The sequence below is a fragment of the Chinchilla lanigera genome, unplaced genomic scaffold (assembly GCF_000276665.1).
Source record: "Chinchilla lanigera isolate Chin_1 unplaced genomic scaffold, ChiLan1.0 scaffold00003, whole genome shotgun sequence".
Classification (NCBI taxonomy): Eukaryota; Metazoa; Chordata; class Mammalia; order Rodentia; family Chinchillidae; genus Chinchilla; species Chinchilla lanigera.
The window spans coordinates 3036130-3060429 of NW_004955404.1; the positions used below are offsets into that span (position 1 = coordinate 3036130).

At 45.0% G+C, this 24300-nt stretch overlaps 1 protein-coding gene across 1 annotated transcript in view; it reads right to left on the minus strand.

Annotated features, from left to right (window-relative positions):
* LOC102016228 (unconventional myosin-XVI) overlaps positions 1–24300 on the minus strand; it is a gene marked incomplete at its 3' end in the record, with an annotated part of 353926 nt that overhangs the window by 93416 nt on the left and 236210 nt on the right. Inside the window, 1 exon segment of the mRNA XM_013515827.1 lies at positions 6479–6551. Within this exon segment, the coding sequence (XP_013371281.1) occupies positions 6479–6551 (73 nt within the window).

The following is a 24300-nucleotide window of genomic DNA, read 5'->3' on the forward strand; positions in this document are numbered from 1 at the left end:
TTTTTTTTGGTTTTTCTCCGGTACCGGGAACCGAACTCACGACCTTGCGCTTGCCAGGCAGGCGCTTTGCCGCTGAGCTAAATCCCCAGCCCCTGGATGTAGGTTTTGAAACAGTGATTACTACATAATGCCTGCCAAATCGATAGTCCATTTTGGATCACTGTTAACATACAGAATTCCAAGTGCAGCTCAGCGGTGCCAAGGAGCGCAGCACAGCAGCTCGGCTCATACAGCGTGGGGCAAGGAGCCCTCAGGGCTCTCCCTGAGCCCCACTTGGCCAGGAAGACTCTCCAGTACCCCTTCATATCCCCACAGGGCTGCTAGGAGTCAGGTGTCACAGAGAGAAGCAAGCTGGCTGCGAGGAAGAGCCCAGGAAATGGTGGTCACCACTAGTCACCTGCAGAAAACCCCATGAAGCATTCTGGGAGTTCACACTTTGGGGTGTGTGTTTTCTGCCTGACGGCCCCTGTGTTGGATCTGAAGGTACCCCGAGCCAGGCATCACTCCTCTGGAAGGTGATTTCAGGTATTTTTTCAAATGCATGAATTCTTGTCTGTTTTGCAGGATTTGCTTACATGCATGCTGCTACTCTCCAATAAGGAGGCGTAACTAACTCATTTGTCCCACCTAACTCATTTGTTTATAGTAAATGAATCTGGTGGAAAACTCCACTATGGACATAATTTATGGCCAATAAAACTTACTGAGATTGTTCTACACTCAGTAAAGTAAATAACAATATGTCGTAAGAGAAATATGAAAAAAAAGATATGTTCAAAGAAAGGAAGCAGTTAAAGTTTAGAAAATGTAAGCTATGAATACAAATTTAAGTGAAGTTTCTTGAAGAAACTTTGGCTATAGAATCAGCTCAAGAAAGCAAACCTGGATTCAGATCCCAGTTTTATGGGAATTTCTGCGAGTTGTTGAATTTATCTGAACTTCACACTTATGAAGGTTTTGAAAAAGGCATTGAATATACAGTTTATATACTTGGAATCCTTTACAATTACTCACTCTTCATTGCTTCAGAACAAGTTCTCAAGAGCTGTGACCTGAAGACATAGCTCTACTATTCACACACAGAGTCCAGCATTATTACAAAGGCATATGCAAAGTAGTGTCTAGTTATTCAATTATTCTTTTTACTTTTCTATAGAAATCTGAGTAGCATTATATGAGAGTTTTGCTATGGAATAAAAATAAACACATTTTCTCATGCAAATTTTTCCTAAAATGTGTTGTAAACAGTTAGCTGTGGTCCTGAGTTTTGGAAATTCCAGTGTCTTTGCAAAAAAAGAGATGCACAGAGCAAAGCCTGATTTAAGTGAATTCAGACACACACACTTAAATAGCACATATAAAAAATATACATGTATCAAAATAAAAAACACAACAGGAAAAAAGGGAAAGAAGAAAAACGGTATTGTAATCCAGTGTGGACAATGTATCTAAAAGCACACTTAGTGCAATTGTTTTCCATGTTTTATATGTTTTTTGGCTTGTTAGTCTGCTTTTCAATCTGTATGTATGACAGTTAACTCTACAAGGTCTTACACAATGAATCAATGAATTTGATGCTGGAAAAACAAAAGGAGGGTAGAGGGAGAGCGTGAAAAGAAGGGGATTGACATGTGTTATGCACGTGTCCGGTCCCTTACAGTGAATGGAATCTTGTACTACAAACATGTACTAATAAAAGTAAAAAAAAAAGTCTATGATTTTGGAATCTATGTGCAATACAACTTTTAAAAAGGCAATAATTTGTGTATCAGCAGATGGGCAGATAGAGCAATACTGATATCTAATAGGTACTGTCACAAGAGACACTCTGATTAAAATTACCTGGATCATGAATTTAGGACCAAACTAGCAGCCGTCCTCACTAGGTCTTTCCCGATTCTCCCACCCTGGGGCTGGGCTGGACCCAGCCCTCCCCATCCAAAGGTGGCTGTCTGAGCCCTGGCCCTTGAACTTGGCAAGCCCCTGACTGCTCCACCTGCAGAGGGCGTCAAAGAATGTGACTTTTGAAGCCACCTTAGAGGAAATGCCACAGCTTCCTTGGGGCTCTCTGTCCTGGGACCCTGTGAGGGAATCAGGCAGTGGACTGCAGAGGCCGCTTAGCCTTTTGGGAGAAATCCACTTGGGAAAACCCCGGGGAAGAAGAATCACAGCCCCTGAAGTGTCACACCCTAGGTCTGTGACCAAAGAAGGCTTCAGCACTGGCCCAGACGTGGGATCCAAGAGACCGAACTTCTCTTCTGCACTCTCAGTCTTCCTCCCTCCCTTCCTTCTTCCTTCCTTCCTTCCCTTCTTCCTGTCCTGGTGTGAACACTTGGGAAGTGGGTTTAAATGAAAACATGTTACAGAGCTGGGGATATAGCTCAGGGGAACAGAGCCTGCCTGGCAAGTGCAAGGTCCTGAGCTTGATTCCTGGTACCAACCCCCCCAAAACCAAAAACATTGCCAGGAAGCCCCTAAAATCCTCTCCCTCACTTTGAACACATCCCACCGTTCTCACCACTTTCCAAAGCAGATCTGGAGTCCCCTTCCATGGGTGTCTTCACGGGACATTATAAGAAGATACGGGATACTACTGTCACTGCCAAGCGCCACCCAGCAGAAAGGCAGTGGGTGGAAACATGACGCCGCGTCCCCATCCACCGTGTTCACCAGGCCTGGCACATGCACTCCTGTCTTTTCTCAAAGTCAAATGACCATGGGAGGTAAATGCTTCCAATTGATTCAGGACAGGCAGCCACAAAACTTCCCTCAGGAAAGAGGACTCCAGAGCTGTTTTAGAAAGTGGCGAGAATGACGGGATGCCTGTGTTTGAGGCGAGGGGCGTGGGTCCTCCGGGGTGTTCATGGCAATGTGTCTTGCGCTGTAATACAGTTATAAAATTATTCTCTGTATTTTTGACAGAGCCCCGTACCCTGTATGTTACCTTTCTTTTTATGATGTCAGTAATCATGCATACTGACTTCCTAGATTCATTACTGACTAGGAGCTATAAAACTGACCTGCTCTAATTGCAAATTCATTCTTTACTTGTGGTGGTGTCACATCGAGTTATAAGTTCACCTTGAGAGGGACAGCACGGTTATCAGCTGAGCCCTCCTGTCTGGTCCTGCAGTAAGTACAACTTTCTATTGCTAGGTCTCCCACCCTTAGACTGTTTGCATACTTTAACAGTTGTTAATATGTCTTCTTTCCATTGCATCTTCTAACCAGTGATTTAAAAATGCACGCTATTGCTTTCACATGCTGATTTTACAGCATGCTGATTTGACACGTTCTCTCGTCACTGTCTGCAGCAGTGGTCTCATTTGCTCTTTTGGATTTTCTAGATGCGCAGTCCTGTCTGGAAGTAGAAGTCTTTTCCCTCCATTCCACTTCCATGGCTCACTGTACCCTCTGCCCACGGTGCTGTGTGTGAACCCTGTGTCTGGGGCACCGTTGTCAGGATGACCCTGAAACTCGCCTTCTGCTCTGAGCCGGAGCAGGGACTGCAGAGGAATCCTCTTCAAGACTGCAGGACATGTTCCTACAGCACTAGAGACCGACCCCACGCAGTAAGGGGATGAAGGTGCATGAAATTCGTTACTACATAACAGAGAGTGAAGCAACAATGACCCCACTGTTTAATTAGTCAAGGGGACAGGCTGTATTGCAGGACTGGTACACTTCTCTCCACTGAAGTATCAAACTATTATGGAGGTACATAAATTATAAAATTATTCTCATTATAGTCAAGAGTTTGAGTAGAAATGGTCCAATAAATTCTGCTAGGGTTGGAATGTGGTGTTGCTCCAAAACACCTGTGCTGGAATCCTGACCCTGTGGTGGTGTCTTAGCTCGGGTCCTCAGGGGGTGACTGATAGGGCGGGATGGCCCTGCCCTTGCTGATGGACTGGCAAAGACCCCCAGAGAGTTGTCTCACCCTTCCCCAAAGAGAGGACCCACAGCAAAGTTTCCACCCATGGACACCAGACTACCCTGAAGTTTACACTTCCCAGTATCCAGAATTGTGAGCAAGTGAGGTCTAGTCTTTATAAGTTACCAGTCTGAGGTGCTTTGTTATAATTGCACACACCATCCAAGATGACATCAGAGAAGATGGCAATAGAATTTCCAGGAGGTGAAGTAAATTCTCCTCTCAGCCAGTGGAACTCTTGTGGAACTCTGGAAGAGCTCTCCACAAGAGGAGTAGAGGCTGAGGTCTGGGAGACACCTTAGGACGTGTGTCCCCCCAGGTGTCCTTCTGAAGCTCTGTCCAGCTTCTGTGGTGGGTCATTCTCAGTGCGCGTGTGCCCACACACATGCACACACACACACACACACACTTCAGAGCAAGAAGCTCCAGGAGCCCCACGGTGAGGATTCCTTTCTAATTTTTATTGGAAATATATTTGTTCAATTTCAGTTATGTAAAAACCAAATAAATCCAGTCAGTAAATCCAAAGCAGAATAAAATAAGTACTTACAAAAGCAATGATCTCTCTAGGTTTGATGTTTAGTTGAAAGTTTGCAATAGAATGAAAGGTCTGCCTTGTGTTAGCTACAAGGGAATCAGAGGCCTTCAAAAGAAGTTCGGATTAAAAAAACTATTACGTCCAGTTCAAGGTAAAATCCATATTCACCACTAAGAAAATAATCTTATCTTCTGAATCACTCCTCATTTCTACTGTGCATAGCAGCTAAGAAAAAATGGTAATTTAAAAAAATCTTTTCCATAATGGAAGCCTGAGAATCGGTATTGACGTTTTACTCATGTGAGCTGAAAATTGGCATTTAATAGGGATTCATTCTTAGATTTAAAAAATGCCATTCTTTCTTGCACAGAAATCTCAGGATATGAATATATTCTGAAATGCATGCTTAAAGTATTTAGCAGAAAGAGAGAATAATGGCTTTGTGTCCTTACAGTACGGCAGATATGTTTTAGGATTAAGAGAACAATGTAAAAGTCATGTCGCCTTCACTGTCAGCCCAGACTGCGGAGATAGATGGGTCTGGTGTGGAGCCGCAGCTTTGGAACGGGGCTCCCAGTGAGGACTTCACGGGCCATCACCGCACCTGTGACTTGTATGTGCTGCTTGCCAGGTCACGGATGACACAGTGGCTTTCATGACAAACATGGAAGCTTGGGTTTTCCAAGGTGAAAACGTAAGGAATCCACACGGACTTGGGGCACTGTCTGAATGCCAGCTGACAAAAGACTCCCCAGGGGCTTTCTTATGCTCATCACTGTGTCACTTGGAGTCAAAAATAAATAGATAAACAATCAGGAGTCCTCCTTTTCTACTCATGCACAAGAACACACCAAAGGAAAAGAAACTTCCTTGGTCCCACTCCAGCGAGACTTTTGTGAAGAACACGGCCTGCGCCCATCACTGTGGATGGGGGAGACAGCAGGATTGGGGTCTCCACACCGGACCCAGCACAGCTGCTGTGAAAACCAGACTGCTGTGTTTTAACCACTCAGTAAGTGTTCCCAAGAGCAGTGGTGGTTATCCTACACTTCTCCACAACGTGTACTGTGATGGTGAACAACAACCGCTGTTCTGTAGTTGTGTTTAACCTCACAACTCTGCAGATGTTTCACTTCCCTGGGTTGACAAATAATCATGACCGAGAAGGTCCACTAGTAACAGTTCCAGAACTGGGTTTCAAACATTACATTTAAAACCTTGTCCAACGTCATTAAACACCTCATTATGGACTGTAAGAAAATAAAGCTAAACAAACTGTAAATTATATTAACTAAGGAATTGCAAATTAAAAATTCTCCCTGAGTGCCATGGTTATTTACACTTCTTGCCATGGTAAATGCTGCTTGGGTTTTCCTCTTTCCACCTGTGCCTTCTCATAGGTCTATTTTCCTTCTCTGCTGACTAAGGCAAGTTGTATTCTACTCCCTTTCACATTTCATTTTACATATACTTAATTTAATAAAGTAATGTATGTAGTACTGTGAAGATCCCTAAATACTGCAGTATTTTTAAAAATGCTCTACACTGTGGGTGAATTAACACTAATCAATGTTTCTCCAGGGCTTGTTTGTGAGTTTCCAATAGTCTCACGTACGAACATCATCTGGAGATGAATCTATAAACATCAACCAGTAAAATAAAAAAGTTTTTCTATTCTGATGTTTGGCCAATGATTCTGAAGACGTTTGCCCTGTTCCCCAATCTAGCTAAAAACTGCATTTCCATGAACACAGCTCAGGTCTTCACCTTACATTACCTTTGAAAACAAGTGAGACATTTTCAGGTGTGAGTTTGCCCGTTATTTAGAGGATCACATAAAAGTGGTGCGTGATCAGCAACGCAAGTACAGTCATTTTAAAACACAAGCGTCCAGTACTTGTTTAAAGTTGGATCTGAATATAATTACTAATCGTCTCTCTGAAGTAAGAAGTAATTTAATTGAAAAGCAATGACAGTTTACAGATTTTAAAAGAAAGCCTACTTACTTGTTCAAACTCATTCTTCTGAAATTCTTCAAAGCCAAAGATGTCCAGTATCCCAATGTCCAGTGCTTGGGTGCTGTGAAGAAATAAACACCAGAATAAGTGGGGACCCTGGGAGCCCCTCTCGCCCCTCGCTCCCTGCTGCTCGGGTCGCTGCCAACTTGGACTAAGAATAAGCAAATAGTTGCCTCGCAATCTGGGGGGAACTCTGAAAGCTGGCCAAGAAGAAGAGAGATTTTCAAAGGCGCTGAGTCACACAGCATAAGAAAGATACCCGGCTCTCGCGTATAAGATGCCGCAGCATGTGGATGGCTTAACACTTGTTTCCCAGGGCAGCTCTGGCTCTGTCCCCACAGCCTGGGCTCCCTGTCCCCAAGGGCAGTGAGCCTGTGTGTCCGGGGCCTCCTGGCAGCTGTTCCTGGGTCTCCTCAGGCTCCACAGCAGTGACACAGGGGTGGCTTCATGGAGCAGAGAGACAACGTGAGGTAAATCTCAGCTGAGCACCTGCACCCCCTTTTGTAGATCAGACTTTGCCACTTCAGAAATTACATTGTGATCTGGGAAACAGGGTTCTCACAAACGAGGCACAGAGAATGCGAAGATTGAAATTTAAATGAACCAGTCTTGTTACGCAGGGTGCACTCTCTCGGAATCAGGACAGTTGTGATGACCGGGTCCACATGGTGGCTGAGGACGGGAAGGCAGAATCACCTCAGTGGCAGTGGCCCTGAACATCGGGAGCCCTGGACCTGGGTTGCTCCTTGCAAAGGGATCTCAGAGGACATGGAGTTGTGGTGCCCATGAGGGTACCCACCATGCCCCCGAGCATGGGCCTCAGGGTCCTGGCCTTCCGCTGTGGGGACAGGTTCTTACAGAGACCACACGCTGTTCACCTTAGGGACTAAATTTTTGTTTTATTCTTTCCTTCTACCTGCTTTGAACCAAGTGGGCAGCCAACTCTGGTTTTTCACCTCTATTTTGATTTTCACATGTGGCGCATAATCATAATCCTTTGAGCTGTAAGGTATCACTTAAATGAGCAGCTTCTCCTTCAGAAATGCAGAATGATGGTCCTGCACTGCAGCATCCTGTCTGCTGGTTATCTGTTGTATATCGTAGAGATGCGAGCTTCACAGACGGGAAGGAGCTCATGCAAAAAAGCCTTCTCTGAACTTCCCGCGTCGAAGACAGTGAAGCAGGAGGGACACGAAGCACTATGTGATGTTCACCGCTGGTTGACTTCTCTGACTTTGCCGCAGGGGCCCTACCATTCCAGCTTAGTGCTCTGACGGAATTTAAGGAAAGGCAGTGGAGACCCAGATGCCACACATGCGCTCTCTCCTTTCCTCTTCTGCTCATGGGGCTCAGCACGGTTAGGACCTGCGGGAGACAGGTGACAGCTCCAGGGCACAGGAGGGTGAGGAAATCCACTGAGGAACCTGACCCAGACTGGGAACATGGACCATTAGCCAGTGGCTCCCAGTTAGCTCATTTGGTTGAAAGGGCACGCCTCTTAAATGATTTGTTCCACATTTTATCAGATTCCAAATATATTTGCTTATAAAATTAAAATGTGAAAAAGCTGATAAAGAAGGAAAATCTATAGTCCAGATAAAAATTAGATGCCAGTGTAATGCATTAGAAGGAGTACTTCCTCAATTCCTGCAGACAGAACACGTTCACCTAAAAGTACACTTCATCATGAGGGCCGATGGAAAATGTGTCTGTGTCCTCAGCAGCTTCGGTTGGACAGTTGCTGTGCTTTTGGCCAGCTCTGCGGCCAGGGCTTCAGGAATGTCCTGACTCCTGTGACCCAGGATGTAGCCCCACATTCAACCTCGGGAAGGAGGAACAGAAGAAGGTCCTCTGACCAACCCGGCTCCCATGTTTCAGGAAAGTCAGCACATCCGTGAGACTGTCCTTTTTAGCTGAATTCTGCCTCAGAATCCTCCTGGATTTTCCTGAGGGACAGGGAAACTGTCTAACTTGCATTAGCTTGCTGGTGAAATACAGCACCTTTTATGTCAGACAAAACACTAAATGTCAAGCCCTTGGTCTGGTTTGGATCGCAACTTGCATATTTGTGGGCACAGGTAGGGGAAGGTTGAATCGAAGACAGCGCTGCTGAGAACTTGACCAGTGTCCTGACATGGCACAGGGGTGGATCCCTAGAGTTGTGCCGGATCCCTAGAGTTACCCGAGCACTTAGCCTGTAGGGGCAATAGCTTGATGCCGGTTGGTGTAAAATGGTTAGTCTGAGTTAAAGGTGAATCAGCCTCTTAGGCTGATCACAGACCAGGAGAGACAGTGAGTGAGGATTGCACATGAATGCATTCCGGGCTCAAACAAGCTCGCTGTCCATGCTCATGGGCCTGGGTAGCAGCTGGGTGGAAGTCTCTGGGGACACCGGTGATCCCGAAGCAACTGCCAGCTCTCCCACTGACGTTCTGACCAGCCTGCTTTACCTGAGTTCATTCATTTGCTTGGGTTCTTCACTGGCAAGGTGCATGGGCAACTCTGCCCATTCCTTAGCTTCGCCTGGCAGCGAAAAGTGGGCCCCAGAGCCGCATGCTTGGGAGGTCCCCATCCCTTACTCCTCGGAGAAAGGATAAAGCTTAGCACTTTCTTAAACTCCAGGATTCTGGAAAAAGTCAGCTATTGTTGATGGGTGGAGGGAAACGCTGGGGACCACTGCAGCCGCCATCCTCTGTCCTCTGTCCCTGGTGGTACTGTGGGACCCACTTCTTCCTCCAGTCCTTTCTCCTTGGAGAAGTGCAGACCCTGGGACCCCCGAGGTGAGCGCTTTAGATAACCCATCTGGACGTGTAGGCAAGTGCCCAGGTGAGGGTGAGTACTGGGGCTGCCATGGTCCTGGGCACCTGCACCATCCCCCTCACCACCCCTTTGAAACTACTCCTCACATGACCTCTAGAGCCCCCAAGGGACACATGGTGATGCTCCTACTCTGCAAGGGAGAAGGAGCAGATGGGGACAAGAGGTGGCTTGATCACGACACGCCTTAGTATCAGGTGGATCAAGGACTTGAAATCAGACCAGCAGCTCTAGGTCCTATGGTCCTAAGTCCTGCACAGCATGCCCCAGAACCCCCTGTCCTGAGCATGGCATAAATCCCTCTCACCCTGCCCTGTGTGGAAATCAGGAAAGGAACTGAGAAGGGGGCCATTCATCAACAACTGCAGGAGGAATACGTGCACGCAATAAGACGCACTTACATCCTTTGTGTTGGCAACAGCTGAGCTCACAGCTTAAAACCATACAAGCTTAGTGCATCTCATGAATCTATACACTTCTTCATTATATGTGGTACAGCCAGCTTTTGGCACTCGACTGCTTTTATATCCTTTGGTATCCAGTGCATTCCGATGTGAAAATTTTGTCCCGGTACTGGGCACTTGTTTGGTACTCAACGCACAAGCTAGGACTTGTGTTGGTTGCCTGTGACCAGCTACCTTTTCCAGCTAAAACTATCTGGTGCTCTTCACATCTGGAACAAATCAGCAGTGAGTGCCAAAGTACCACCGTGTTTATGACTCTGGTTATTTATCTACCTATCTATCACCTCTCTATCTGTGTGTGGCATGAAAAGCATCTTTATAAACAAGAATCAAGTCAGACTACCAGATACTTTAATTACTTTTCTAAAATCATAAGTAAATACTTAACTTATAATAATGTTTGCATTCCTAGTCTCAAACAACTCTCATTTGAACGTAAGAGTGGACTGTTTAGTACGACATCACTACTCCATCACTTATTTGGCAGTTAGTAACAAGGATGGTTATAAAAAAACAGAGACATGGATAGACAGTTGTCAAAGGTGAAGGCTGTCAGCATCAAAACTGTCTGCATGGCATGTGCAGTAACTCAGAACCCCAGGACCTGGGTGGTGGTGTCTTCAATTTGGAATCTGGAATTGGTTTGGCTTCATCTACTGAAGCTGAACACAGACTACAGAATGACCCAGAAATTCTCCTGAACTCCTATCCAAGAGAACAGCACATATGTCCAACAAAATGCATGAGAATGTTCAGGGCTGTTTTTGTTATAAGAATGAAAAAATAGAAACTACCCAAGTGGTAGATAATAACTAAGGAGCCGAATGCAGTAGTGTGTCCCTACACGGGCAGGTTACACACAAATAAAGTCAGAGCAAATTAGCGCTACACTCAGTGCCCTGGAAGTGTCTCACATACATAATCTGGAGCTAAAGCAGCCACCACTTTGATAAGAGTGCAGAGGAGATGCCAGAAGGCAGGAAAACTGTGCACCTTAATCCCAGTGGAGGTGACACGGACGTGTGACAGGTGCAAGCATCCACCAAACGATGCACATGCATGTGCTACACAGTACACATTACGATGCTACTCGTCAATCAGAAAAGAAACACATACTCCTCAGGTCACAACTGCACAGGACAGAGAGTGAGACGCACTCAGACGCTGCTCATCTGGACGCTCCAGGGAGCCTTACACGCTCGACCCTGGCTCCACGGCAGGCTCTAGCCCCGGCTGTTAATGGAGGCAGGGAGCAGACACCTGCCTGGCCCGGAGCTTGAAGCCAAAATGAAAACACAATTTTCAAGACGCGGACCTGAAGGGCGGCAGTCCGGGTCCCGCTGCTGTTTCCATCTGTGCTTGAGAGCCGCAGACACCCGCCGCTCTTTGAAGGCAGAGCTCCATTTCTGGGGGACACCTTCAGACAGTGACTCACTCCCTCCAACAAAAGCAAAGGCTGGTGGCTTGTGCTGTCCCCCACTCATCTGGAGAGGGTTTTCGAGCCAGCACAACACTAAGACAGGGTGACAGAGGGGGACACTCCCTGTACAGTGCACCACCGTGGCTGGAAAGTGCTATTCTGACCAATCAGAAGGTCGCCACTATCAATCCTTCACTTGAATCTGGTGCTGCTCATGGACCAATCAGAAGATGCACTTTTCAATCCTTCATTTGCACGTGGGCACTGCCAATCAAAGGGCACCAATTCTGATCCTTCCTCTACGTGTAACAGGAAGCCAGAGGAGTTTTCCCATAGGAAGTTTGCGCAAGGTAAGTTTGATAGGATGACTGTCCCAGCGCCATATCTGAGAGGGAGACAAGCAGAATTTTGGATTCAGAGGCTCTTTCCCTAGTCCTCGGGTGCTGTGAGCCTTTGCCCCAGCCTGCCCTCACTCTGCAGGGCACACTTCTCTTCCATCCTTGCTGCCTTTTTTGTGTCCTGTCCAATCGTTCATTCGGGATGCTGAGAACCTGAAAAGAAGGCCCAGGGGGGCCTGCACCAGGTGACACCACTGGGCGGCTTCAGACCTCACCCAGAGCAAGGGTGAAATCAGCGCGGACACTCCTGGCTGTGCTCTACCCGCTGCTTGAGGCTGGAGCTGCCGGCCCTCTGAAGAAGGGGCAGTGGGTCCAGCAGCCCTTGGGGGACCGCCACAGCAGCGTGCTCCTCCCAGCACGGAGACTTGCCAGGGCGCACCATTCCTACCGCGCCTTCCCTGAGCTTGCGTGTGCCCTAAGATTGCTGCAGGTAGCTGAGCTAACTTTTATCAATGAGCAGGACAAAGGGCTCGAAATGCGTGTTTCACACATGACAGAGCCCTAAGGGTAGCTGCCGCTATTTCAATTAGACAGGGTCATGTGGTTTCCCACACCCGTCAGGGGGTCCACCCTGGAAGCATAAGACACAAACTGCTCCTCAGACCTGCGGGTTATTTGGGGAGCAAAGAGCTGAGAGAGGTCACGCTAGTGACAGGAACACCGACTCACTTCTGTGTTTCCGTCTGCAGAAGTCACCAGCCCACTAGGGTGTGGGGGGCTGTGAGTCCCAGTGTCTCTGACCCTTGCATGTTTAAAGTTGTCCATCAACCGATGAATGAATAAAGAGAAATGTGGTGTGTACACACAACGGAGTACTACTCCGCCATAAAGAAGGATAAACGAGTGATCGGTAGGAAAATGAGTGCACCTTGAAATCCTAATGTTAAGTGAAATAAATCACACACACACTTAACTATCGCGTGGCTTCTCTACTATGAGAAACCCAAAGTGTAAACAAATTAAAGAGCAATATGAAAGAGAGGAAACAGGAAGACAGACTTTGCAAAGGGCAAGGGGACCAAGAGATGGAGGGAAGGGCGGGGCGGGAGGGGAAGGAAGGAGTGAGAAGGAAGACGTGTGGTGTCCGCGCACCCACAAGAAACGCCATCACTATGTGCTGCCAACACATGCAAAGAAACGTGGGCCACTGCCGCGTTCGCGGGCAGGTCCACGGAGGCCTGGGCAGCTGAGTCAGGATGCTCTCTGCTTCGGGAGCAGCTGTTGCTGCACTTCGCCTGCAGCCACTCCTAGGAAGTGCAATTCTCTTTCCGTGACAGGAACCTGCCTTGATTTGTTGAAACGTTTCATGGCCACAGTGGACTTGTATCCCACAGGACGCTCTCTGGGGATCACCATCCCGGCGCAATCAGCTCATTCCTCCCGGTCCTGAAGTGAAATTCACGGCAAGAAGCAGGGGAGGAGGAGGAGGAGGAGGAGGAGGAGGGAGAGGAGGGGAGATGACAGAAGGGGGAGGTCCCGTCAAGGAGACAGCTGGAAATTGTTTCTAGAAAAACAACCTTGATGTGGATACCACTCTGCACCGCATCTAGAGCCCACGGTTGAAGCCCACTAGGCAGTTACAGTTCACCCTTCGGGCTTGGGTTTAGTCTTCGGCCCTGTGCTAACATGCATTTTTAGCAACAACAAAATTACTAGCACCCTGGAAGAGAATATCGTTGGAAAGGAGGAATTTTAATAAAAATGCAACATAAAATCATTTCAGCTTCAGCTATTCCAATCATAAAACTGTCTGTGTCCTGAGTTCTGTAAACTACAAACTGGGCCGATCAATCCCAAACCACATTTCCAGAGCACCAGCTATGCGGGTGTGTTTGGCATTTCAGACTTACCCTGATGAGCAGGCATCATAGACTCCTGGGTCTTAAAATCGAAAGCAAGCCCGAGAGACACGCAGGCTCGGCTTGTGCGTGTAAGCAGACCGGGTGTGATGAGAACCATTTTAGGGACTGAGAAAATTAAGATTCACAAGACATAAATGTTTTACCAAAGATTTCATTAATGTTAAGTGGCAGGCTCAGAATAGGAGTCTGGATCTTTAGCTTGCTATTATCCTTTAAAAATATTAAAACCTCGCTAAAGGATATAATTACCATATTTATAAATTGATGACCTTGTACTTAGACACACTTACATGCACAAAATATGAAAAACATGAAGTCTAAATGCCATTTCGGTGCACTGGCTGTGGGCCCCAGGAAAATGAGCTGCTGCTCTCTGCGTATGCTTTTCTTGTAGAGTTCCATTCTCTCTTTGCAGTAATTCTCTTCCAACACAAACCCTCCTTTTACTCTCTTTACAGCATCTTTTAAAATAAATGTTATTGCATATTTTTAAGGTACATAATATATGTTATATATTATATATTACTATATAGTTCTATATATATATATATATATATATATATATATATATATATATATATATATATATATATATATATATATATATATATATATAAATATATAGGTCCTTCTGGGGCTTTTTGTTATCTATTTATTTCCCAGAGAGAGCTGGGGCCACTGAGAACAGGAAGGAGCCCTCCCACCCTCCTTCTGAGCAGCTCTCCGATGGTCTTCATTCTGCAGGATGAAGCAATGCCTGAGAGCCTGAGCTGTATATATATAACTATAGTGGGACAAACTACACACCTACCATTTTGTGACCCACTCCCCTCTTACAACCCACCCCCATTCTATGGCAAGAGCAGGTATTATTTCCTCATTTGGCGAAAATCCCGAAACCGGTGCACTGTTACTACCCATAGTCCTCATTTTATGCTTTAGATCTTTCCATTTGGTGGTAGCACAAATTTGTTACTTCGTAGCCTTTGATCAACAGCTCTATACATATTTGCTACTTTGTAGCCTTTGATCAACAGCTCTAGGCTCTTGCCACCCCCGTGAAGCTCTGGCTACTAAATGTTTCAAATGCCACCTGTGGTTATCTTGGCAGTTTAATGTAAGTACTGAAAACCAAAGTCTTCTTTATTCAACCCTCTGAGACTGTGATGGTCCGGAGGATGACAGACCAAGGAGCTGAAGACACTAGGAAGGAGGACTGCCTCAGAACCTCTCAAATCACCCGTGAATGGACAGATGCCTTTCTACCCATCACATCCAAGTATAAATACAACAACTCAAAGTTGGTAGTGTCAAGTAGCAGCTATGGAGCTACCTAGGGACCTGGGCGGTGTTTCCTGGATCACCACACACCCTGGAGCTCACATCACAGAATGAGTATACATTTCTATTTCCAAGTCTGTGTGTGCGCGTGGATGGTGGGACAGGCGCTAGGAGGTCTGAGATGACCTGGCCCCCCGCCCATGGCTGGCTGGCTCCAGGCTGTAGTGACACAGGTGTCCCTCTGTCTCCTAGCTGGGGCTGGTGCACATGCAGTGACCAGGACCTGAGACAGCACACCCCCCTGAGGCTGGGACGTGGCTCACCACGCTTTCTGTCCTATTCTCTTGGCTGAAGCAAGTCACTGTCCAGCTCGGATTCCAAGGAAGAGTGAGTGCGCTTCACCTCTCTGGAAGAGAAGCATCTCAGCTGCACGCTCAGGGCAAGCATGCCGGGAATAAAGAAGACTTGGGGCTACGTGCTTCCCGCACCCCGCCGCATGACTCTTCCCCTGCTCCTGGCTTGTAAGCTGGGTTTACCTTCAGTCACTCTGCAGTTTCCTTGCTTGTTTAGTGAACCTCTGCCGAGCAGTCAGTTCTGCCAAGAATTGTGCTGGATGCCAGAGACCCACGCACAAGTGAGCCTGTCACATCCTGGCCTTCCAACCAGGGCAGACTCACATGGGTGCAAGGCAACTGCCCTTAAATTAAAGGGTTTATTTAATCCTTTTAGCTTTAAAATGAAGCTTTTTTCCATCACTCTTCTGATTGTCTTCAACAAAAAGAGCATTTTTGGGAACGCTAGATTTTTTACCCCCACCCCATCCATCTCTTCCCTGCTGTGACACTGGGCCACTCACACAATGGGGAGAGACTGAAGCCTTTCTCATCGCTAATGTCAATTACAGACTGCAGTCGTCTTCAGCTCTGAGCTCAGCTCACTTACTGGTGATAGAGAACCACGGTGACTGTTCCCCCACCCTACATCACACCTGCACCCCAAAGACTTCAGGACTGGAGCATGTGCTTCTTACAAGACAGCAGGGTGGGAGAGAAAAGTTCAAAACATGTGGCCCAGGAAACTACGTCTTCTAGTTGCAAAGCACATCCTCCTCAGTTAGAAAACTGGAGTCAAAGCAGGCTTTCAAGTGACAGTGAAACAGAGGCGGTGACATGCCCTTCTGGGGCTTTTCATTATGTGTTTGTTTCCCAGAGAGAGCCAGGGTCACCGAGAGCAGGAAGGAGCCCTCCCACCCTCCTTCTGAGCAGCTCCGCGGTGGTCTTCATTCCGCAGGACGCCGCAGTGCCTGAGAGCCGGCACTGTCTGCGGGCAGCACAGAGTGAGCTGCTCCACTGGGCGGGGTGGGCAGCAGGGATCACCTGGGAATGGGCAGGAGACAGGGCAGGCTCGGCCAGCAGTGCGGCAGAGTTCAAGCTCTGCATAAAATACGCATGCATTGGTGGCCTCTGCGTTCTTGGCTAAAGAAAGAGATAGAGAAGCAGAAATACAGAAGGTTCTCATTAGCCTTATAAATCATTCAGTTTCTTTGGCACTGCACTGGAGCTATTTGGCTCTCAAGTAAGATTTGCAAATAACATAGTGGTTATTATCGAAAAGACTAGCATTTGCTACTAAAAACGTCACATTCTCATAGATCTGGTAAATCTATTTTTCTTTCCCTATTCTGAAAATTTAAAAAAAATGTACTTAAGGCAAAAGTACATAGCTCTTTCTTGGTTCAATAAGCTGTATAATTATTGAAGCAGTTTTTCACAGATATTATGATTAATATTTGAATCCAACCACTATTTTGGCCACAGTGTATGGTAATTTTTATAATAAGAGTGCCACACTGTTAACTGTTACTTTGTATTCATTAGGTAGTAATTTTGTTTAGCATTATAAGGTGCCTGACGTTCTGGTAACAATCACATTACTATGTCATTCTTCCTGATTCTGTAAACTGAAAATCAAAAGGTTCGTACAAATAATGAAAAACGAATGCACAGTTGCCGAGCAAAGATTTTTAGCTCTTTAGGAAATCATTATACATGTAAGTGTTCTGTAAGGAAATGGAGCAGAAGGAGAATTATTTGGAAAGCAGGTTTTGTCTCAGATATTTGCTAAATTGCGTGGTTTTGGTTGTCATGGTAATGAGCAGCATGATTTAAATCAGTCTACACAGAAATAGAAGTCACTCATCCTATATTCATAAGAATCAAAGAAATCTCATTATTTAATGGAAAAAAAATTCAGTCTGCACGGAGAAAAAACAGTGCGGCAGATTTACCTCTCTGACAAACTGCTTGCTATCTTATCTTTGAAATAACATAAAGACAAAATATTTAGAACTAAACAACAAAGGAAGCATTACATGTAAAACTTGTGGAATGAATTAAGAGATATTTAGGGGATTTTCCACAGGCAAGCTAAAGAAATTATTGCAAAATGCAAAACAAACATTCAGCTATGGAATTCAGAAAATGAAAGAGCAAAGTTCAAAGAAAGGAGAACTAAGGATGTAATAAAACTGCACAAATAAACAAGAACAGAAATAAGTAATATAATATACTTTACAATAATAAACAAGTGAGAAATAACATAAAACAAAAAGTGCTCTTTGAAAATAATTCTCATAGGTAAGTTTCAAGCAAGACACCAGTGACCTCAGAAATGCACAGATAAACAATGTCTGTAAGGCAAAGGCTGCCCAACTAGAGTCAAAATATTATAAGATGGTAAAACAAAGTAATGATTAAATTGCTGAATCTGTTTAAAATTTTAAGGTGGTTAGTTTTCTGTAAAATACTTCTGACTCAAAAAAGAATGACAATAATCTGGAGTCACTCTTTTTTCCAAATCCTGGAAGATTTTAGGTAGATTTCCCTAGACATTAAAGGAATATGTCCTTTAATACAAACTGTTTCAGAGAGGAGAAAAACATAGAAAGATGCTTCAGTTGCCCATTAATGTAAGTTTGATAGCAAAGAATTGTAGAAGAAGAAAAAAATAGGGTCTCACCTTAATAATGAAAATAAACATAAAGTAGAAATGTAGTATATCATGGCCAAATAGTTTGCACTATAAATAAAGAATAGTTTAACCTAAAGTAATGCACCAATGCAATATCCCACATAAACAAAGAATAGGACAGAATTGGTATGATCACCTTAATAGATAAAGAAAAGTATTAGTTAAGAGCTAGCATCCATTTAGAAAAGATTAACTACTGGAACTCTAGGTCAGCATATTACTTAGTGGCAAAACTTTACAAATATTTTCATTAATTTGGAAGCAAGACAAAAAGAGCTACTATCACAAAGTTCCAAGATTACATTGGCAGTGCTAGCCAATGCAATAAAATAAGAAGGAATAAGAGATATCAGAGAAAAGGAAGAAAAATCATTATAACCATTTACATTAGAAATTAGTAAGACATTCCTTGCAAAAATTATTAGAACTAATAATAAGAGTCAGCAGGATTTCTCGATATGAGATCAACATAGGAAAACTCAAGATTCACGATTTCAATAAACAAATTGAAATGTAAGAAAAATAGCATTCATCATAGCAACGCAAACTATCTGGCAAGTACATCAAATAAAGATGTGTAGAATGTTGGAAAAAAATTAAACATTTAATGAATAAAAGAGTGCCTGAATATGTGATGAAATATGGATCTTATTTGTGGAAGAAAAGAATGAAAAGCCTAGAAGTGATCATTGCTTCCATATTAATCTATAAATATGTTTCTCGACAACATCCCCAAAAGATCTGTTTATGAACAGTCAAAATGATTATAAAACTCATAGGTAAAAATAAAGATCCAACACGGATAAGAACAGGAATTTATTAAAGGAGCTAAGTCATTAAAATATGTTACTGATAAAGTTTTAGTCGAATAAAAATTCAGGAATGAACAAACATTGCTAATGAACAGGGCAGGGGTTATGGTTTCTATCTAGATGTCCCGGAAAGCCTCATGCGCTCGTGGGCGGGGCTTGGGGCGGGGCCTGGGTCCTGGGTGTGTGGTGCTCATCGCTGATTAGTCCTCTGTGAGTTCATAGCTGACTGTGATGTTGGGCGGTGAAGCTGGGGGGGGGAGGTGGTCCCGGGGGGCGTGGCCTAGAGAAGTCTATTTTCCTCCTCCTCCCTCGCTCACTCTGCTTCTTGCCTGCCTTCTGGACTGTTTCTCCCTAGCACGCCCCTTTGCCACGTGACCCTTCCTTGGAAGCAGCAAACTATGGACTGAAGCCTCTGCAATCTGTGAGCCAAAAGAAGCCCCCCCTCCTTAGAATGTGGGTGTCAGGTACTGTGTCTCAGTGAGGAGACAGTAGCTAAGACAGTAGAGATCAGAGAATATCTGGCTACAAACATAAAATCGCATGAATTCTTCACGTACACAGAGTCCTGATGTTAGGAAATCTAAAGGTTTTAGGAAAAGTCAAATACTCTTAAGAATAGAGAAAAATATCTGTGCTGAGGCCCAGTATCACAGCCCCGTGTAGGACAGGGACAACCTCCCTGCGTGTCTGATCACAAAGGCACAGCACAGCATGTGGCTGACTTGGGAACACGATTAGGGAAATGCAAATTAATGCTCTCCCTGCAATTCTGCGGTTAAACACACACTGCTGGGAAAACGCTAAACATATATCTCAGAAGACGTGTATGAGGATCCCACCTTGTCCGTAACTGAGGAAAAGGTGGAAACAGACAAGTTTCCACCCACAGGGCAGCAGAAGCACTGTGGAATTAATGCAGCAAAGAAAAACAGTAAACTTAATCCAGACGTGCAACTATAGTTAAATCTCAAAAACTATGCAGAGGTAAAAAGGAGAAGCACAGAAAATACGCCATAGGAAATTGTTTCTGTAATTCCTTGGGCATGTGGTCTTCGGCACTTACAAAAACCTGATCATTAGAGAAATAAAAATAAATTGTGGGAAATTTACACAAGACTGACTATATTTCTATCTCTGGAAGGGAAGTACAAAAATTTTATTTGTGTAAGAAAACAAAAGCAGTCTCACTTTTAGTTCGGTCTGTATCTTTTATTCTCATAAGATTCAGAAGCCAAAGTTGCAAAGTGTTAATCATGTTAATTTTAGGTAGCAGATATGAGTCCCTCTGATTTCACTCTGTGCTCTCCTCAACTGTTAAATCTTTTCCAGCAGAATAAAAGATGAAACATAATAGGGACCATTATTATGCATGAAATGAAGAAAACCTGTATAAGTCTATTTTCCTTTTCTTACAAGTATATGGCAGGTATTTTATTATTTTTCTGAGGCATTTGAAAATTAATAATATAAATCCACTTATTAAGAATTAAGTACTTTCATTGTAACTAATCAGGTAATGCAAAATATTCTTCTTTCTAATACACACCAAATTACTTATGAACTGATTTCTAAATTTTTAGATTCTTGTCTTCCTTGCAGTTTTTGAAAATTTTTAATTCACATCAGAGTTTAAATCTTCACACTTTCAACAGAGAGTTATAAGGCAGGAAACTGAACCCAACACGCAAAGCAAAATGTTTGGATCACATTTTAAGTAAAATGCATTAATCACATTCACGTATCTCAGAAGACAAGCACGAGGGTGCAGCAGTGTTTATAACTGAAAAACAGTGAGAAGAAGCACACGAGAGCCCAAGTCTCACTCGGCTTCCCGTCTGTCTGTTAAATGCAGCGACAGGCTGGGCTCTGCCCTTCTCTGAAATTTTACTGACAAGAATTTATAAGATACAGATTGAGAGGGACAGAAACAGATTTCATTGAGGATTCTCATGTGATGTCTACTTATCCTGTGGCGAGATGTTTCCAGTTTTGTCATCAAAATGACGGTAATTTAAACACACAGTTTCTAGACGTTTTCCTCTTATTCTGTTTACCTTTTCCCTACTATTTAGATTCCATTTCTCAGTTTATCTCAGCCCTGGCAAGCGGAGGGCGCTGCAGTCTCCCACGCACTGTGGTTCCCGCCGCACGGGAGGTGTGCTGGCAGTGAACACCTGCAAGTTAACGCCAGTGTCAAGGTCTCCCCTGACCCTCACAGTGGCCTCCGGGGCTCTGCCCACCACACAGTGTGGAGAGACCTCGCCCTGGGTCCCAAGCAGCAGTGTGGAGTTAACTGAGGCCTGTACGGTCTCCCCCAGGTGGAAGGGTGGGCTCCAAGCATGGGGCTCGGCCCGCAGTGTGTGTGAGATGGACATGCAGAGGTAAGGGACTTTGGAGTCTCCTGGAATGCATGGCTGGAGATTAAAGTAGAGCTTACAAGGCCACAAGTCCAGGTAGAGTCAAACACCTAGGCCTTAAGGAGCGGGTGCTCTGGTTTAACACGCCGACTCGTCATTTAGATTGGCCCCGAGGTCGGTCATTCGGCAGACCACCCTGACCTTCCTGCCCTTCCCCGCCCCCACGCGGCTTCCTGCCCAGACGCCCTTCTCCTTTGATTCCTGGTTCTGTCAATAAAAGGCCACAGAGGCTTCAGTTCAGGCTGTGCTCACCAGACAGTCACACTGCGGGGGCTCAGGCTACGGCAGGGCCTCTGGGCCTTCTCGGGTCTGCATCAGACACTGACCCCGAGTACTCTTTCGTTGCATCCTTTTTGACTTCTTCTCCAGGATATATTCCCCAGCCATTTATCTCAGGTCAGGGGACTGCTGTCCCTTGTGGTCCTTTCCACAGAGGGAGTAGTGACGGGGTTTCTCCTAAAGCAAGGAGAGCTGTCCGGAGGGCACCCCGCGGTACCAGCATGCCCACACCTGGGGACACTGTCAAGGCCCCGTGGAGGACACAGACCCAGGATGACCCCAGTGGGTGCTGCCTCTGGAACAGATTGTCAAACTTTGAAAAACGTTCGGCGGGGCTGGGCCTCACACACTGAGCCACATCGCAGCCCAGTCTTCAGAATTCTAACTGAGTTAGCCCCCTCCAGCTGACCTCCCTTCCTCACACAAGATAGACCAATTACACTCTGTAAGAACAGCGTATGACTAGAATGGCTACTTTCCAGGCCCTTTAAAAATCCCACATTGCACGTGACATTAAAAACAATCTTGTGGTGAGGTAACTGGAGAACAAATAATCACACACACACAATGTGCACCATGAAAGCAACAAATCTTTGCTGCAGGAGTCAAGGAAAATGCCCAGCACGGGAAGTAAAAAACAAACAAAAGAAAAAGCAGACAAAAATACAAAAAAAAAAAAAATTACAAAATTAAATTTGAAAATCATCATCAAATGCTCACTGAAGTCTGAAATTTCCCTGTGTGTAATTCAGAGGAAGCTGTCAGTGGCTACCTTACTTTCTTTCTCGGCCCCTGGGAGTTTTATAAACTAAGTTTCCAGTCAACTGCCCCACATGGGTGAGATCCCTGAAGAACAAATCTAATCTACTAAAAATGATCTTAGAAAAAGATCTACTTTCTAACACACTTACTGCCATTTTAATTAAATAATGTGTTCTTCCTCTGTTAGGAAGTATCTCATTGTATGCTGCTAAAGTCATAAATTTTATTTAAAATTTAAAAAGAAAATTACTTAAAAACAAGCCAAACATGAAGACATTAAAAGTGACTACAACTTAAAAGTGCTCAGGAATACCAGGATACTGTCAAATACATTGAGGATATTAATTCACAATTTATGAATTTCTTTAGCCAATAAATTAAGAAATACTTAGAGTCCAGGTGTATGGACTTTTGGGGATGGAAGGAGATCAACTACTGTACTTCCAAGGTTTATGTGAAAAACTATTTGTGAGTGTGTGGATTTATGCATTGGATTACTATTTGGGACTTTGACCTAGAAAAGCTTCAGAAATCTTATAATGGTTCATAAATATATTAAGTGCTACTTGATTGCATTAAGAGAGAAAAATTGACTTTACAGAAAATTTGACTATCTTTTAAAATGAACAGAAAAATATTCTGTTATATTTAACATTCTTGGAAATCCAACAAAAACTTCCATATACACCACTAAGTCTTCCAACAATGCAATTGTTTTAATAGAAAAAAACCAAGTCCTAGATCTTTGAAGTGAAAATTTATGCCCATTTAACCTAACACACAGAACCCAGTTAATTCGCCTTCCTTTCAGACAGCAAGGTGAAGGTCAGCCTCCCAAGCCACTCCACGATATTCACACCAAATGATGATTTTTCCAAAGTGCTGATGGGGGCTCTTTTTTAAATCTAGCCTGAAGAATTCTTCAAGGCTATCATTATTTTGTTCTCTAAATGAAACATTTGATCCCTCGAGTTAAAACGGCAAATCTCAGGTAAGAGGTGCACTTTTCTGAAGATGATGGAAGTGCTGGCTATGTCCTATTAGGGGAGAGTCTTCACTTCCATTCGGACTCTGTCATTTGAGTGTTGTCGATGCTGGGTCGCTGTGCACCCACGGCAGATACTAATAGGACCTTCAGTTCAAATCCTCTGGGACGGATGCTCTGACCACTAATCGTGACACATCAACTTGACTGGATCAGGAAACACCTAGAGGTTACTGAAGCAGTCTGGAGGTGGGTCTGAGTGGATCACGGAGGCGTGATGCTCTGGTCTGTGTCTGGCCCGTCACTCCTTCCTCTCTGTTGCTGCTGCTCTGTTCTGCTTCCTAGCCATGGTGAACTGAGCATCTCTGCTCCCTCACACCCTCGGCCATGATGTTTCTGCCTTGGAGCCAGCTTACCATGGACTGGACCACCTGAAGCATGAGCCAATAAAACTCTTGGAGCCTTGGGTTGTGGGTGTCAGGCACTGTGTCCTAGTGACGTGAAAGCTGATCGATGCACATGTGTTCTTTTTACTTTGGAGAGTGAGTCACTAGTTTTGAGACCGTGGGAAGACACGAAACACTGTTAACATTGCTATCTTTTACAAACCACCTCTGCCAGCTTGCTGCAGAATACAGGTGCCATTTGATGAATGTGCTGTTGAAATCTGGACCTCTTGGAAATTCTCCACTGACTTGAAAATTTCTCTTTCTATCTTCCTTCTCGTTGCTATAATATCTCACCTTCCCTTCTATTATTTAAACCCATACACTAGGCAGCAGAGAGGAGGCTTATTAGTGTGAGAAATGTCACCAGTCACAGTTTTCTTCAGCAGCCTTCATTTCCACCCCACCGTCAGCCTCAGCCTATGGAGCAAGGCGCCGACACTGCAGGGTCACTGGGACAGCAGCCCCAGACACCTGGGGAAAGCCACCCTCACCCTGGTCCTCCAGACCTCATCCGCTGTCCCGGATGCCAGCCTTTCTCCTGCTGGACGTGTGCTCCTGCTCTCCACACTTCCCGCAGGACTCCGGGCTGGAAGTTCTCCTCTGTGCCAGCAGCCAGTGTCCTCCTTGTCCCTTTTTCCCCCCAGGAGATCCTGCTGACAGGGGCGAGGCACCACTTTAAGCCATTTGTCCTCATCTTCGCAACAATCAGAGACCACACACTGTGCTCCAGACCCCGCCGGGCAAGGTGTGGACAGGTCATTCCTATGTCCAGGAGAAGGAAGTGCGGGAACTGACAGATATGAATCTGTGGTCCTTGCTTAGCACAAAGCAACC